A 14397-nucleotide genomic window follows, 5' to 3' on the forward strand; every position below is an offset into this window, starting at 1 on the left:
TGAGATTCTCCCACCTATCACATTCCTTGATTGAGTGCTACAGGGTAGCAATTCACTTCTCCCTAGCTAGGCAAACCAATTGCGAAAGCTGATTAATTAAGTTTATATTAATCAATAGTATTGGCCTCCTAGCTAGGCTCCGCCGTTTGTGACAGACGCTGTAACAAAAGAGCATCAAGATACAAATATCTGAACATGTACGCAGCATAACTATAAAAGTTAGTACATATCTAGATAATTAAACTCCTTTTATCCTTTTAATTTACAATAACACAAAGAGCTCATCGGCTAGTGTGAATATTTAAACAAATGGAGACTACGTTTTCACCTTTGGAAGTAGGTCTTGGCAGAAATGATTTAAGTTCTAATTAGATGGTGTTTAACATAAAGTTATCAAATTATCCATTTATCTATCTAAAGAACCGTTATTTTGTTAAATTTTAGATGGGTAAATATTCAATTTAAAATTAATTGATACTAGGTGACATGAGCTTTACTATATTTATGTGTCTAAAATACATTCAATTTAATTATTGTGAGATTTCTTATTTCTCTATTTCGATAATCCTCCTCATATACAAAAACAACGAATTTATCACATGATATGAAGACAATAGACTTATTACAGAAGAAAACAAAGGTACGAAGTTAAATTTTAAAATGAGTAATCAACTTAAAATCAATCGATAAAAGGTAAGGTAATGTTTATTCTATTTATGTGCTCAAAATACTCCAAATTTAATCAATGTAATACTTCACATGTAAGGGATAACAAACTTATCATGTGCATGAGTTTCACGTGTTAAGATAATAAGCTTGGAGATAACAATAGGGAGAACCATCCACTTTGATATCATGTTAAATTTTAAATTAGATGCCAACCTTTTTTTTTTTTTGAAAATTAAGGTTGTTTGATTAGCTGGGCAAGAATAACCCTTTACAAGCAGGCAGAGTATCCAATCAAAGCCAGTCGTGGTACTCTGCTCGAATCAGGCTTACAAAAAATGCCAATAGATGATCCTATCATTTATACAAAAAAACCCATCCTGAACTCAATCATTCAAGCAATGCCCTCAGAACCACCCAACTATACAAAAACAAGGGCAGAATAAGCAAGAAAAGGAAACAAGACCATTAAGCATGTTTCCACTTCTTTCAAATCCTTACACACCTTCGAAGAGTCACCATCCATTATCACTCCATCAAAACAGCAAGCAAAGCATCCCACGTGAAAACACATTCCTAAAGTGCAAAAACAGGACGTAACGATGTCATATTATTATATCAAAATAAGTGTTGCACTTATTCATGAGTCCTATGCGTAGGACGTGATGTTCAAGTCACACGATAGACCCATCATCTTTTACACATGAAATTTTCATTTTCTTCGTGTATGAAGAGAGTATTAAGGTGATGATAAAAACTTTTATTACGGTAAGTGCTACTACACAAGCAAATAAAGCCATCTAAATTCATCACCTGAAACCACTCAACAAGAAGAGTTTGAAATAAGCTGGCATATTGACTTGAGCTTGGCGATATTAAGCTGGAAATTATATGATTTTGGCACCTTGTGATCTTGGTTATTCGACCTTGGTTTTGAGCTATTTGTTTTTTCAACCATGGAATATTTATATATCCCATTCATCAATTATTTGTCCCTTCAAAATTATTATAACACTTATTGAGCCAACATTTTCTTCAAGTATAATGAACATATAGGCAGTTCTATGCACCACCTTGTTTACATTTTCTTATGCATTAATTTTCTAGTTTATTTGGTCTTTTTTTGGGTCAAATCTTCAAAACCTAAATAAAATATGAAAACCCTAAGGAAACCCTTTTAGCAGAAATGCGACAAATGGCTTCTTGTGCAACTAACTTTACCTATTCCGCCATTTGCATGATTAAAAATAATTGGGGGACTGTCTCTAACTTGCTGTCTCCTCAATAAATTAAAATGCAAAAGTCTCAGTGTTTGATTTATAAATAGTTAATTGCCTATGGGGATTTTTTTTTTCTCTCTACAAATTTAGTCAACTATGTTATTAGAATTCAATAGATGACAAAGTTTAGGGTTTGACTTGAGTGGAGGCTTCTAGGTCAAATGTTACAGTTGGATTAATAATTTCATTGTATGTAATCTTTGCTTGTAGAGAATGAACAAATTAAACCATATAAAAACTATGCAATTCAAACAGATAAAACTGTCCGAATATAGGTGAACAAAAGCATCCAAACACAACATTTCGTTCACCCAAGACAACCTTCGGTTCTTACTAAGGTTAGGCTTTAACTGTTTCTATTATGTTTTAATTCCACTAGTCAATTTGTTTCAAAACAAAAATTCCACTAAACAATTACATGGTGGGTATTATTCTCGTAATCAATTTTTTTAATTCTAAAAAAAATAATATTATTTTATTTTATTTGATTATCGTTTGTCAAATTACTCAAAAATGGTATGAATGTAACAGATGACAAGTTCATAGTCCGTAAGTAATTGGATAATAAAACTATCAAACACTTTATTATACTTATCCTAATTATGAACGTTGTGAACATTTAAACGTAATTAATATTTGACGCTTTGATTAAACTAAAAATCTCTAATACTTTGGTTTTCGAAGGAAATAATCGATATTCAACAAAATAAATACAAACCATATCAATGCTGTCAACACATTTTATTTATTAGATATGATGTTTGCTTGCATTAGTCAGCATTAGCCGGTTGAGAGACTTTAGCTATTAGTCAACGTAATTATATCTCGCAATCTTGCTTATGTCGTGTTAACACAGAAACTAACCAGATTTGGTCAAGATATTCTGTAAACCATTAGACCTTATGCTCTCTAACATCACATTTTGAAACTACAAACTCTAGAGAAGTGTTGGTTTGTTTCAATCCTCCTTGCGGCTTGGTTCATGATATATGCTTAATGTCACGTGTCGAACTTTAGTTGAAACTCATGCAGTACTTTGTCCGGTAACTTGGACAGCCTCCGAAATTAATTCGATACCTCACATGACTTGAATCCACTTACCGTGACACTTATGGCGGAGCTGTTTATTCTTTTTGGTATCTATGAAAACTTATTTGGTTTGAAAGGACTGGAAGTGGATTGGCAGCCAGGTCGTTATTGCCATGTGAACTTGCAGTCCGATCCAATATTAGAAGTAAAGGTCCTAAAAGCCACATTATTCACCGGTGTCAGAGATTTCTTGAAATGAAACTGGAGGCGCTTTGTTAATCAAGTGAGCCGCGAAGCAAATTACTAGTACTTGTTATGCAGAACGGGCCAGCCTCACATCACCTTCAGAATCTCAGATATAATGCCCTCGTCACAGGAGAAGATCTTTTCTGGCATTACTAAGCCTACGGCTTATCGTTTCTGGGCGAGGTTTGGCAAAATATTTAGGCCCGTCAAGCAAATACCAGGGTTAAAATTTCAAGCCTACTTTGCAATCAGATTGAATTTTGTATAGAAAGGGGGAAAAAATTGAAATCAAAATGAATTCATGGTCATAAAACCATAAATTTGAGCATAAACAAGTTAATAGAAGTTTATGTTGAAGATAGCAAACTGAAAACTACCTAATATCAAGTCTCCGATAGGTAACTACCTACTTCAAGATGAGTCTTTCCTTATAAGAAAGAGACTAAGACAGAAACAAGCAATTATAAAGAGTATAAACTACTTGTTGTTGAGTTAAAATACAAGGGAATGAACTATTTTTTAAAAAAAACAAGGGAATGAACTAGGCTAACCATAAGCAGCATACAGTTATGAGTAAATGGACAAGAAGAACAAATCAAACACAGCATTCGAGTAGTGAAATCATTGTTTAGTGGGGCTGTGTAGATGTAGAAGTGTAGTGATTTGTTCCCTTTTCACTTTGTTATGGAGTATTTGTCTTCTACTGGCAATTTAGCATGTCTCTTATCCACATTCAGCATGGAGCCCCCACTAGACCAATTGAAATATCTCCATGTTCAATCAAAAATTACAAGTTTCCTTGTTAGCCTCTGAATAATTCAGAGTGAGTTAACTAAAATTAACATCAGAAAAGTAATATTAGTGCGCAAAACTACTAACAAACCCAGCAGCATACACAAATACCTTTACATGCTCAGATGGTAGAAACAAGAAGGGAAGAAATGGGAGGTGGAAGCTAAAGATCTCAAGCTGAACTTGTCATTTGATTGACAAGTGGGTAGCACGTCGACTGGCCCAAATGAAAATCTTCTCATGATGTACGTATTTCAGCAAAGGAATGATGCTTTGACTGCAATCAACTGAAACAGAAAGCAAAGAACCTAAACTCGATCCACTCCATAAACTAACACAGCAAAACACAAAAACAAGATGACAAAATTCAGCCATGACACATGTACAGAAGACAGATCCAATCTTGCTCACCACAGAGCTTGACTCCATGGCTCTACCGCTTACGTCGGCTGGCAAAATAGTTTATAGCCATCCTAGAAAATCGGGTAAGAGTGAAAAATATTTTCAATATGGCACGACCCTTTACAATTCCCTCCCTCATGCTTCTTGCAGTTCGAGCTATCAGTGGCCCTGACACCTCAGTTTTCTGTTTGGCTACCTCCTGCACCGAAGCTAATCAAGTAAAAATAGAGTAAAATTCATGGTATCCATATGAGAACTCATAGCAAATACCCAAAAAGGCAATAAATTTGAAGATAACCTGATGAAGCAATGTCTGTTAACCAACGCAATCTCTCCTCAGCTATGCGAACAGCGCTAGTTGAGCTTCTAACACCTCGAGTAATCTCTTGCCTGTAAAACAAAAGAAACAATTACTTCAAGATAGAATTGTGTATTGTTTTTGTGTTTTATTAGCCAAAAAGGGGGAAAATATATTTGAATATAAGGGGGAAAGGGAAGAGGGATGAGATATTAGTGACTTTAATCAAACAAGTAGAATACTAACCCCAAATCACTAAGCTCCATCGTTAAGTCACTAATCTCCATGCCTGACAAGCGAACAGCAGCCATTGTATCAGGAAGCTCTTCCCTGGTGACATCCATTAGCTTCTCTAGTGACTCTGCTGCTCTCTTGAAAGCCTTTTAGAAAAATAAGCGCAAAATGGACAAGTATATAACATATCCTTCAGAACTTCTAACATCAATCTTTGAAATGATAATATCTCTGAACTTGAAGTTGTTTTAAGAGTTACCGACCAAAAGAGTGGGGATTGCAGAGAAAAAAAGCCAAGTTGCCGAAACTGCCACCTAGAAAAGATTTGTGGATTTGTCAGAATCATAACATAATTCTTCCAGTCTATAAGCCAAATGCTCACATGCCAAATTCATTCGTTCTTTGCTAGAAAAATTCATGAAAATTTTTTCTCTTTAAAAGAATGATAGCGTAAAAATGCTGATTCAAATTTGGATTAACTATTCTCTTTTGTTAACTATTACAGAATCAGAGCGAAATTTCAAATAATGAGCAACAAAAATTACGGGAATAAAATAAAAGTAATTAAGGAGAACTGACAGCGCAAGCGACGACGTTGAGCACGAGGATGTGGCGGTTGGTGAGGGTCCATTGAGAGAGCTGGAGAGAGGAGGACCCCACGGAGGAGACATAGTGAGTAGACACCGGCGGCTGAGATGAGAACGATGACGATGATGATGGTGAAGCTGAACCGTACTCTGATCGAACGGAGAGAGAAGCGAAGCGGCAGAGCGGCAGGCGGGGATTACGGAAGCGACGGGGCGGGCGGATGTTGTTGTTAGTAGGGTACGCGCGATCGATGGAGGTGAGGCTGAGGTCAGCTACCTGTAATTTTAGTCTACACAACATTGATTCTGATTAATGCCTGCAATTTCTTTCGTCTGGTCTTAAAACCTTCTTAGCTCATCGCATTGCAATCTCCGGAAATTTCAAGTTTGTATATCAGTTTAGGCTTTTTTTTTTTTTTCAAGGGCATTAAAGGAATTGTCTTTTACTGCTGTTTCTTTGCTCTACGTTTGGACAGGGCAAAAGAGCGAAGAGCGGTGAAAAGAAGAGGTTAAGCTTGATTTTGTGTTTTTAGTTTTACAATTTAGTCCAGCTTTGATCTTTTCATTGACTCATTTCAAGTTCAATTTTTAATATCCAGTCCCCCTATATATCATGATTTACTATAAGTTGATAATTACGGAGGCCATTAGAACTTCATAAGAAATTTTACAGATTTTTATATTACCATTTTGGGCTAGATTTATGTAACAAAAATAATAACATAATATATATAATTAATTTTATACGTAATTTAACTCTAATTATTACTGTATAACTCGAATTAAATATTATACATTTAATTAACTAACAATATTGTATTTTAACTCTAACTAGATGATTAATTCAATTATCTTAACAAAATTAGTTAAGCTTAAGCTTGAATGATTTTTTGAAAAAAATCATTTATCCATTTTCAAATATTTAAATATAAAGGTTTCGATTAAATACACTTTCCAAATGAATACTTCATATCTTAACAATACCATTATCGGACCCAAACCCCATCCGGAATTGCTGCTACCTCTCAGCACAAGCAACAGAACAGCGTAGCTTAGCTAGCTACTGGGAATAACTAGCACTGAGAATCGGAAGAGGAATCATTTTGTAATCTTCTCTTTGCAATTTGCATCTGGGGTTTTCTCTCTGGGGCCAATCTCAGCTGTTGGTGTTGATTGATTGAACATCAAATGTTGAAAATTCCCCGTACAGCCACCCTATACCGAAGCTGAATGAAAGAATTTGATAAGACATGTTAACAGGATAAAGTACTATCTTTCGTTTCTTTGTTCATTAGTTGAACTATTCTCAGACGAGGAATCCAGACCCAAGCACTTAAGAAATGCTATCTTAGCAAGCCTGAGATAGTGACAAGGGTGATAACAATTTTGATTTGCTTCTTTTGATGAAGGGCCTTCCTTTTCTATAGTGTCTTCTCCTCTCCCTATCCTTCTGCTTGTTCCTGTGGCTATCTCACCCTTCATACTCCGGCTTTCTCCAACCTGCCGATACCCAATATCCAATTTATTAATCATTATTCCTTCCTCAAACACCATCCACACCCATATATGCTTTTAAAACAAGAAATCTAACTATTATTATTGTTGAAACCCACACTTGATTTGGCTTCCAATTTATAGTTAAGATAGGGATGGAGATTCAATCCACAATTGTTATAATTTAAGAAGGTATTTGATATCAAATACACTATGCCTCAGCCAAAATTGTTATTATGATCATTAACCAATGATCGTTGTCCAATATAATCATTAATCTTTGGGATTGTTTACATAAGAGAAACAGGATTAAAAGAAAAAAAAACAAAGAGAAGTTTACTCTAAATCACTTCTTTCCTCTCATTCTCTTCCAATTTTTTCCTACTAACCCAAACATGCAGTACCTAGGAATAATCAGAACATCAACAAGATATATATCTCAGCATTTTTAATCGTTTCTCCATCCAAGTTATGACAATTTTTCATTCTGTGGAGTGGATTGGCAAATAAACAGAAACACTGAAAACAAATTAAGCATAGCCAACGTGTTGAAATTGCAAACTAAGTTTCAAACAAGTTAGACCAAAAGCATTGACAATTTTGACACTAACCATGCACCTTGAACAAATAAAAATGAGCTCAAATTAAAAGAGAGAGATAGACAGAGGAAAACACTGAAACTTCCAACTGAACCTAGAGCTAGAGTCAAAGAAACACTCAAAAACCAACTATCCTCAGCACTCCTCCTTTCTCCCCCCATGAAAAGGGATTAAAAATATGCCTCCCAATATAAGTCTAAATGGTACTTATGGAAAAGACAAATTTAAGAAGGTGTGAGTGAATTATTAGTATAATTTAATAATAACATCATCACGATGTTTGGTGCAACTTTGTTTATTTATTGTATTAAAGAAAGTAGCTTTCACTCCAAGCAGACAAGAAAATGAACACTCAATTAAATAAAGAATTGCAGCCTTACATAGGCAGGCAATTAGACAAAAAAATACAGGTATGCGTCTTATTTCTTTATAGGAGATAATATTATCATACATATATAAATATTAATGGAGTGGTAACAACTAATAATTAATTTAGAAATTTGACTGATCAACCTGAAATACCAACTAATAGAAAAACTAAAAAAGAATAGCAAGAAAAGAGGACACAAGATTTGGGAAATTCCACGGGCGGCAAAAAAAATAAATTACTGTCAAAGAGTAGACATTACAATGGTCAAGTTCATCCTAATACTCACTACAATAATTATATGTCTAAGATTTCCAAGTGTTTCCTGTTATCTTGATAAGTACACAATCAAACCTCTTACTCGAGAAAAAGAGCATACAAAACAAAAGCAAACTTCTCGTCTCTCTCCTTCCTTGCTCGGTACTTGAGGCACAACCCAAGGCTCTCTTTTACATTTGCAACCATTTCTTCTAACCTTTAATCACCATCCTCCAACTCCTAATTTCCAATACAAACAAATGTGGTGTGATGGATTTTGAATTTACAAGTCACAACCCAACAAACCCTTTCCCTGCTTATGGAATCAAAAAATCTACTCACCATCATGACCCTCCTACTTGAAAGTCATCAACCTCGTTTAAGTTTACAAAGTTTCTTTCCAATGTCAACCTCCAACTTCCAACTTCATTCAACAAGTTAAGTCCAAATTTATTGACTTTAGGCTGAAAGTCCCAACCATCACAGAGTTCATTTAACACAGTGAGGGCCATTGCTTTAACACAAAACAATGGAATTTTTCAGACAAACTCAAGAAATCTCCACCTTCATTTGAAAAATTCCTCCAAACTGACAATTTTAGCAAACTTGCTCAAACATTTCAATGTTTTTTTGGTATATGAAAGATCTTTCATATTTCATTGGAGATCCTAGTCTGTGTTGCAACAGTGCTTAGAAGTAAATAAACTCTGTGTTCTATCTCTTAGTGGTAAAGGCATGAGGACTTACGTTGTCCATGTGGTGCTTAAACCAGTTGCCTATAAGAGGCAAAGTGAGAATGAGACCAGATGTGCTATGGTTTGGGCTTAGGCTCAACCTTCTTTAGTTTCTCATAAAACTTAATGGCCTCATTGAAACTAGCATTTGAAGAATTTCTTTTTCGAAAAAGTCAAGTTAGTGAAATTTTAAGTAAAAAGTTGAGTTGTGATTTGCAAATTCGAAACCAACCACATCAGTTTTGTCTATGATAACCAAAACATGGTAATTGAAAGTTAGGGAAAAAAAAGTTGCAAATATAAAAAGAAGCCTTGAGTTGTATCTTGAATAGAGAGAGCAGAAGAAAGCAAAAAAGTGAAAGAAAACTTTGCTTTAGTTTGTAAGCTCCTTCTCTTAGGTGATATTCACTATCAAAATAATCATAAACACATGAAAATCTTAGATGGGTAATTATTCTAGCAAGGTACTGAGGTGAGTTTGACCATTGTAATCTCCCTAGAATTTCTTCTTTACAACCCTCATAATTTCTCATGATTTATATTGATTACTTTATTTTCCGACTGCAACTAAGTAGTAAATTAAGATCTAAACCACAACAATTCCTTTAGCAGCTTCATTATCTTGCCCGTATCCCCACAGGCTTGTACCCGGGTCCTATCAGACCGAACATGGACCAAATTTAATTAGGCAGCTAATCTGTGAAAATAGTTAAATAGGCTCATTTAAAACTGTATGCACTGCATTAATGTTCAGCGGCCCAAAGAGGGATTGGATGGTAAAGAAGAAAAATGGTTCCATTTCTTAAAAAATCTTCCCCGAAATTAGAAATTATTGTTCGTTATATTTGCTTCAAAGAAAAAAAAAAAAGATGAAAGGTATCCTCATACCAGCGAAGAAAAGAAATACCATGCTTCCAGGTTTCAAAAAGCATAAAGTCAAAACGACCTTCTTTTGTTTTCAGTGGGGAAGATTGGATTTTTGGCAGAACTTCCTTACTTTGTGCTAAAGTTAAGTGGGAACTAATGGAAAACGTTTAAAGGTTGCATTCGGGATGCCAACTCCCACTAAGAAAAGGCATTGCTTCTCAGGAATGGTTTACTACTATTTCACTGTTTTACTAACAAAAAAGACATGATTTTACCAAATTCCACTGTACATACCATAACATAAAAAATAAGTGGATCCAAAATTATTGAAGAAATTAGCAAGAAATTTTAGTTTCTGTATCATTTGCTGCCTTTAACTCGCTAAATGCTAACCAACTTTAATAAACAGATAAATAAATAATAGTCTCTAACGTTTCTTTGGACTTGGTCTTCTTGGCGAAGAAAATATTAAACCAGAACAGGCCAACGGTCAGAACCAATCGAATAGAAAAAAATAAAAGGAAAAATTTTATAAGGAGAAGGTTTGTGGCGGGGGGGAAGAAAAATAGATTAAGAAACAAGAAAACGGCAGAAGACAGAGAGAAGTGGATACCTGGGAAGCCTGGAAGCAAGTGGACACAAGTCTTGTATTTTGCTTGAAACCAGGTTTTTTGTCCAGCTGGAGTTCGGGACAAAGGGATGCCGAAGCTGAGGAAGTGCAGTCGGGGAGATCCAGAGCGGAAAGGCTGACGCAAAAGAGAAGAACCACGAGGAGGAGCATGACAAGTATTTGGATCCATACTAGCCATGGAATTCTGTAGCTTTCAATTGTTAGTTCGTCCCCAAAATCAAACATATTTGTCTTTTCTCTGGCCCAAATATATGTACAAGTTGTCAACAAAATTTAGAGGGAAAAAAATTGAAGGGAAGAAGGGTAGGTGAGAGAGATAGACATGAGTGGGATGGGCGAAGAGCTGAAGAAAGAGGGGGTTGGGTTAAAAACGAAAAGGCCAGGACTCCGTAGATTTTATGTGGTTGATTGATTGTATTTCTTTTATTTTCCATGTGAGCTGAAGCTGACGAAAGAAACAATATTGAAAGCGAAATAATTATAGTGCAAAGGACCACGCGCCCATTACCAAGCGTGGTCCAATCGGGGAACCGTTTAACGAAAGGTGTATAGCGAACTTGCGGTTTTGTTTTACTAAGCTTGATTCTCTGGTTCAGAAGAAAAGAAAATAAAAAGAAGCTTGATCGAATTTAATTGTTCACAAGAACATTAACTCCCCTCTCTTTCTCGACACCCAAACAAGAAATTTCATGAATTTTCTCTCGCTTTTGCACTGAAAACAATTAACTTAACCTTCTTTAAACCGGAAATTTTCACTTGCATTGAATTGAATTCTCTGGGTCTGGTCAATTCCACAAGATAGGAGAGTCGTAGAGTCAAGCGTGTGCACTCACGATCCTCTGAGAAGCGTGGAACTGTAGCTTGGAGGAGTTCCATGTCTACGTAAATAACACCGTCCAGGGTCGAGGCAATGACGTAGGCTTATCGCGGCCCGTCTGGACAGCCAAGATTCCCTTACCGTGTCTTTGCATACGCTTCTATTTAATTTTCTAATATCTATGTCCCGGGCAATAATATTTTTTTTCATAAAAATCATTACATTAAATTATTAACAAAAAAAAAGTAATTAATATACTTTCATCTTATTATTAATAATTAGAAATTTTTTTTGTATATCCTGCACGTTAGTTTCCATAATAAAATATAAAACATTTCACTTATAATTATTTTATTGCAATTATACAATTATCCAATCATAACAAAAATTTTTGGTACATATAATTATGAAGTACAATAAATTAATTATAGTACAATCATTGTTAGTGATATGTTCTTATTAATATATAATTATCAACATTTTTTTGGTACATATAATTATCAATATTTTAAACAAAATAAAAATGTCTAATACAAACTGTTGATATACCAAATTTAATATAATTTTTAAAAATTTATAAAATAAAATAACAATTCTGATAATAATAAATTTTAACTTTTTAATTTCAATAAAAATATTCACACTTAATTAATTAAAAATCTCAAAACATATACATATAAGTGTTGAAAAATAAAGAAGAGTATGGGGCGAGAGGACGGGATGCGGCTACCGCAGATCATGATTACCATGTCTCGCCTATCAAACAAAAAAAGAACATCCCGTTCAAGGCGATTTCCATTTTGCCATCCCACCACCGCGGAGGAAAAGCGTAAAAGAAAAAGGCCGAAGGCCGCCGTAAAATGGAGCCGCGTCGCTGCCACGAGCCAGCCATGTGGGGCAGTGCTCTGACGTGGGTGATTAAGTTGTTGACACGTTTCAAATTCTTTTAATCCAACAATCATATTGTTGCATCATCTTTTAGTCATTGGGAAATTAAACACATACCGAGTAAACAGTAGTAAAATTTTATGGGGAATGGGCGACTGGGTTGTCGACGCACGTGGAAAGAACGTGACTTTTTGGTAATGGTAATAATAATAAAAAAAGGTAGCCTGTTAGCCAGCCATCGGTTCAATCTGGGGCGGTTCATTGGGTCCCCCACCCCAGTGGGGTGGTGGGGCGGGCGGGCAACAAAGGTGACTATGGATGGGGACCACCGGGCAGGTTCATTGGCCAATACGCTTCGTGTCAGCAGGTTAAGTTGGTGCGTTTCTCATTGTTTTTGCAGCGCTGGTATTATTTATGTGATTAATTATTTCTAAATTTGGTTCAAGCGCTCATCACTATGCTTGCATTATTTCCTTTGGGTCATAAATTAAAAGTTAGGTTCAGAGGAAAAGTACATCTTAACCGATGGGGTGACCAACCGTCGGGCCATTGCATTTATCATCACAAATTCAAAGGTTAGAAAAAAAAAAAGCTGGACAGATTAAAAACAAATACGAGATCTAAAATCCAAGGGCAAATTGCAAGGGTTTGCCCCCACGAAGGGTAGCATTCCTAAAGATGGATGAAATTTGCAGTGAGATTTTAGGGTGGTCCTAAAAATGTTGTTGATAAGGGCACATCAAAGCTGAAGCTAGGGAGCAGGGCCTTTGTGTCAGGGCAAAAACCTTGTGGAAACCATGGAACCAAACTCTTCAAATCAAGCCACCTTCAACTTCACTTTTTTACAAGAAAATCAAGCGACCTCGATTTTGTCATTATTTATTAGACTTTTGCCTAATAATGCTAAATCTCAATCATAATAAAATTGTGTGCTAAAGAATTAGAATAAACTACATTCATGATCTATAAAATTTGAATTGTATATTGATTTGATCCTTGTAATTTAGAAAGTCATTGGATGCATACATTTAATGAAAATATTATTAATGGAGTGACCATTTTGTCATAACATTAAACTTATAACAATCAACAAAGTTACTTTCAAAACTGTAAAATCAGCATAGGATGTACCACAAATTTCGAGAAGTAGGAATGTAATTTACTCAAAGAATTATAATGGTAGTTTTTCAAAAGGAATAATATTTAAATATTTTTTTTGAATTATTTAAAAAAATTAAATAAATCTTTATTTTTATATTTGTTCAACCAAATATTATATTTTTATTTTGAATCAAATAAATTCTTATGATTAATAATTGACTAATTGTCATTAATCAAAATATTATTTGTTATTTTATATTTACTTGACATTGAAAAACATTATGATCATGACATCAAACCACATTAGCATACTATGTCATTATTTATTAGAACATATCAATATATCATATTAAGATCATGTTATAGAATAATAAATAGCATTTTGAATAAGTCAATCATTAATTATAAAGATTTATTTGGTTCGAAATAAAAGTATAAAGATTTATTTGATTCAAAATAAAAATATAAAAATTTGATTATATTTAATAAAATAATACAAATTTATTCAAAAATTTTAAAATAATTTAAAAGTATTTTTTAGGGATCATGCCTTTTGCAACTAATTATTGAATGTACCACAAACATTTGGACCAACCTTCCCAACCTAAACAAAATCTTAGCCCTACGGGCTTTTGAGCTGTGACTGGGCCTGATTCATGTGGCCTGAGAAAGACCAGCTAGGGTGACTTCACTGGTAAAAGACTCACTTCAGTTCTTCTCATATTTGACATTTAGTAGCAACAAAATCCACCATACAGAATAAACACCTTTCAATTCAGTTAAAGCTGTCACCATTATATTTCTTAATTATCTTGTTAATTTCTGTTTTGTAATTATTAATAAAATTCTTCTACTAGTATTATCTAATCCTGGTGGTGGGTTTCGTCTGCAAATGATTCCCATCGATCTAGACCACAAATTTGTACGTACATTAATTTCATGCATAAAACAAAACAAGGCCAATTTATTTCATTCCCTTGGTATCATACGCTACGTTGTCCATTTGCATTTCCCCTAATTGTCCCAAGCACTTCCAAACTAAAGTCGCTCTTATCTATTCAATGAGCGCGCAGCGAATTATAAATGGAGTAACTAACTTTACATCCA

At 34.6% G+C, this 14397-nt stretch overlaps 2 protein-coding genes across 3 annotated transcripts; both read right to left on the reverse strand.

Annotated features, from left to right (window-relative positions):
* Window positions 1-3616: 3616 nt before the first annotated feature.
* Window positions 3617-6176, reverse strand: LOC110409328 (uncharacterized). Of its 2 annotated transcripts, none has more exons than XM_021418635.2 (6): window positions 5527-6176; window positions 5211-5261; window positions 4960-5093; window positions 4714-4805; window positions 4425-4625; window positions 3617-4300 (listed from the first exon to the last, which is right to left on the reverse strand). In XM_021418635.2, exons 1-5 carry the CDS (start codon window positions 5833-5835, stop codon window positions 4447-4449), a joined length of 765 nt encoding a protein of 254 aa, XP_021274310.1. In that variant the 5' UTR covers window positions 5836-6176; the 3' UTR covers window positions 3617-4300; window positions 4425-4446. The 2 variants fall into 2 exon arrangements, 1 of the variants encoding a protein (XP_021274310.1); XR_016350725.1 differs by having other exon boundaries at window positions 3619-3989; window positions 4125-4625; window positions 5527-6174.
* A 187-nt stretch (window positions 6177-6363) lies between these two features.
* Window positions 6364-10894, reverse strand: LOC110409465 (uncharacterized). The gene is made up of 2 exons (XM_021418817.2): window positions 10467-10894; window positions 6364-7034 (listed from the first exon to the last, which is right to left on the reverse strand). The coding sequence occupies exons 1-2, from the start codon at window positions 10707-10709 to the stop codon at window positions 6804-6806; spliced, it is 474 nt and encodes a 157-aa protein (XP_021274492.1). The 5' UTR covers window positions 10710-10894; the 3' UTR covers window positions 6364-6803.
* Between the last annotated feature and the right edge of the window lie 3503 nt (window positions 10895-14397).

The sequence above is a fragment of the Theobroma umbraticum genome, unplaced genomic scaffold (genome assembly GCF_002168275.2).
Source record: "Theobroma umbraticum cultivar Fairchild unplaced genomic scaffold, ASM216827v3 scaffold_44.0, whole genome shotgun sequence".
Taxonomy (NCBI): Eukaryota; Viridiplantae; Streptophyta; class Magnoliopsida; order Malvales; family Malvaceae; genus Theobroma; species Theobroma umbraticum.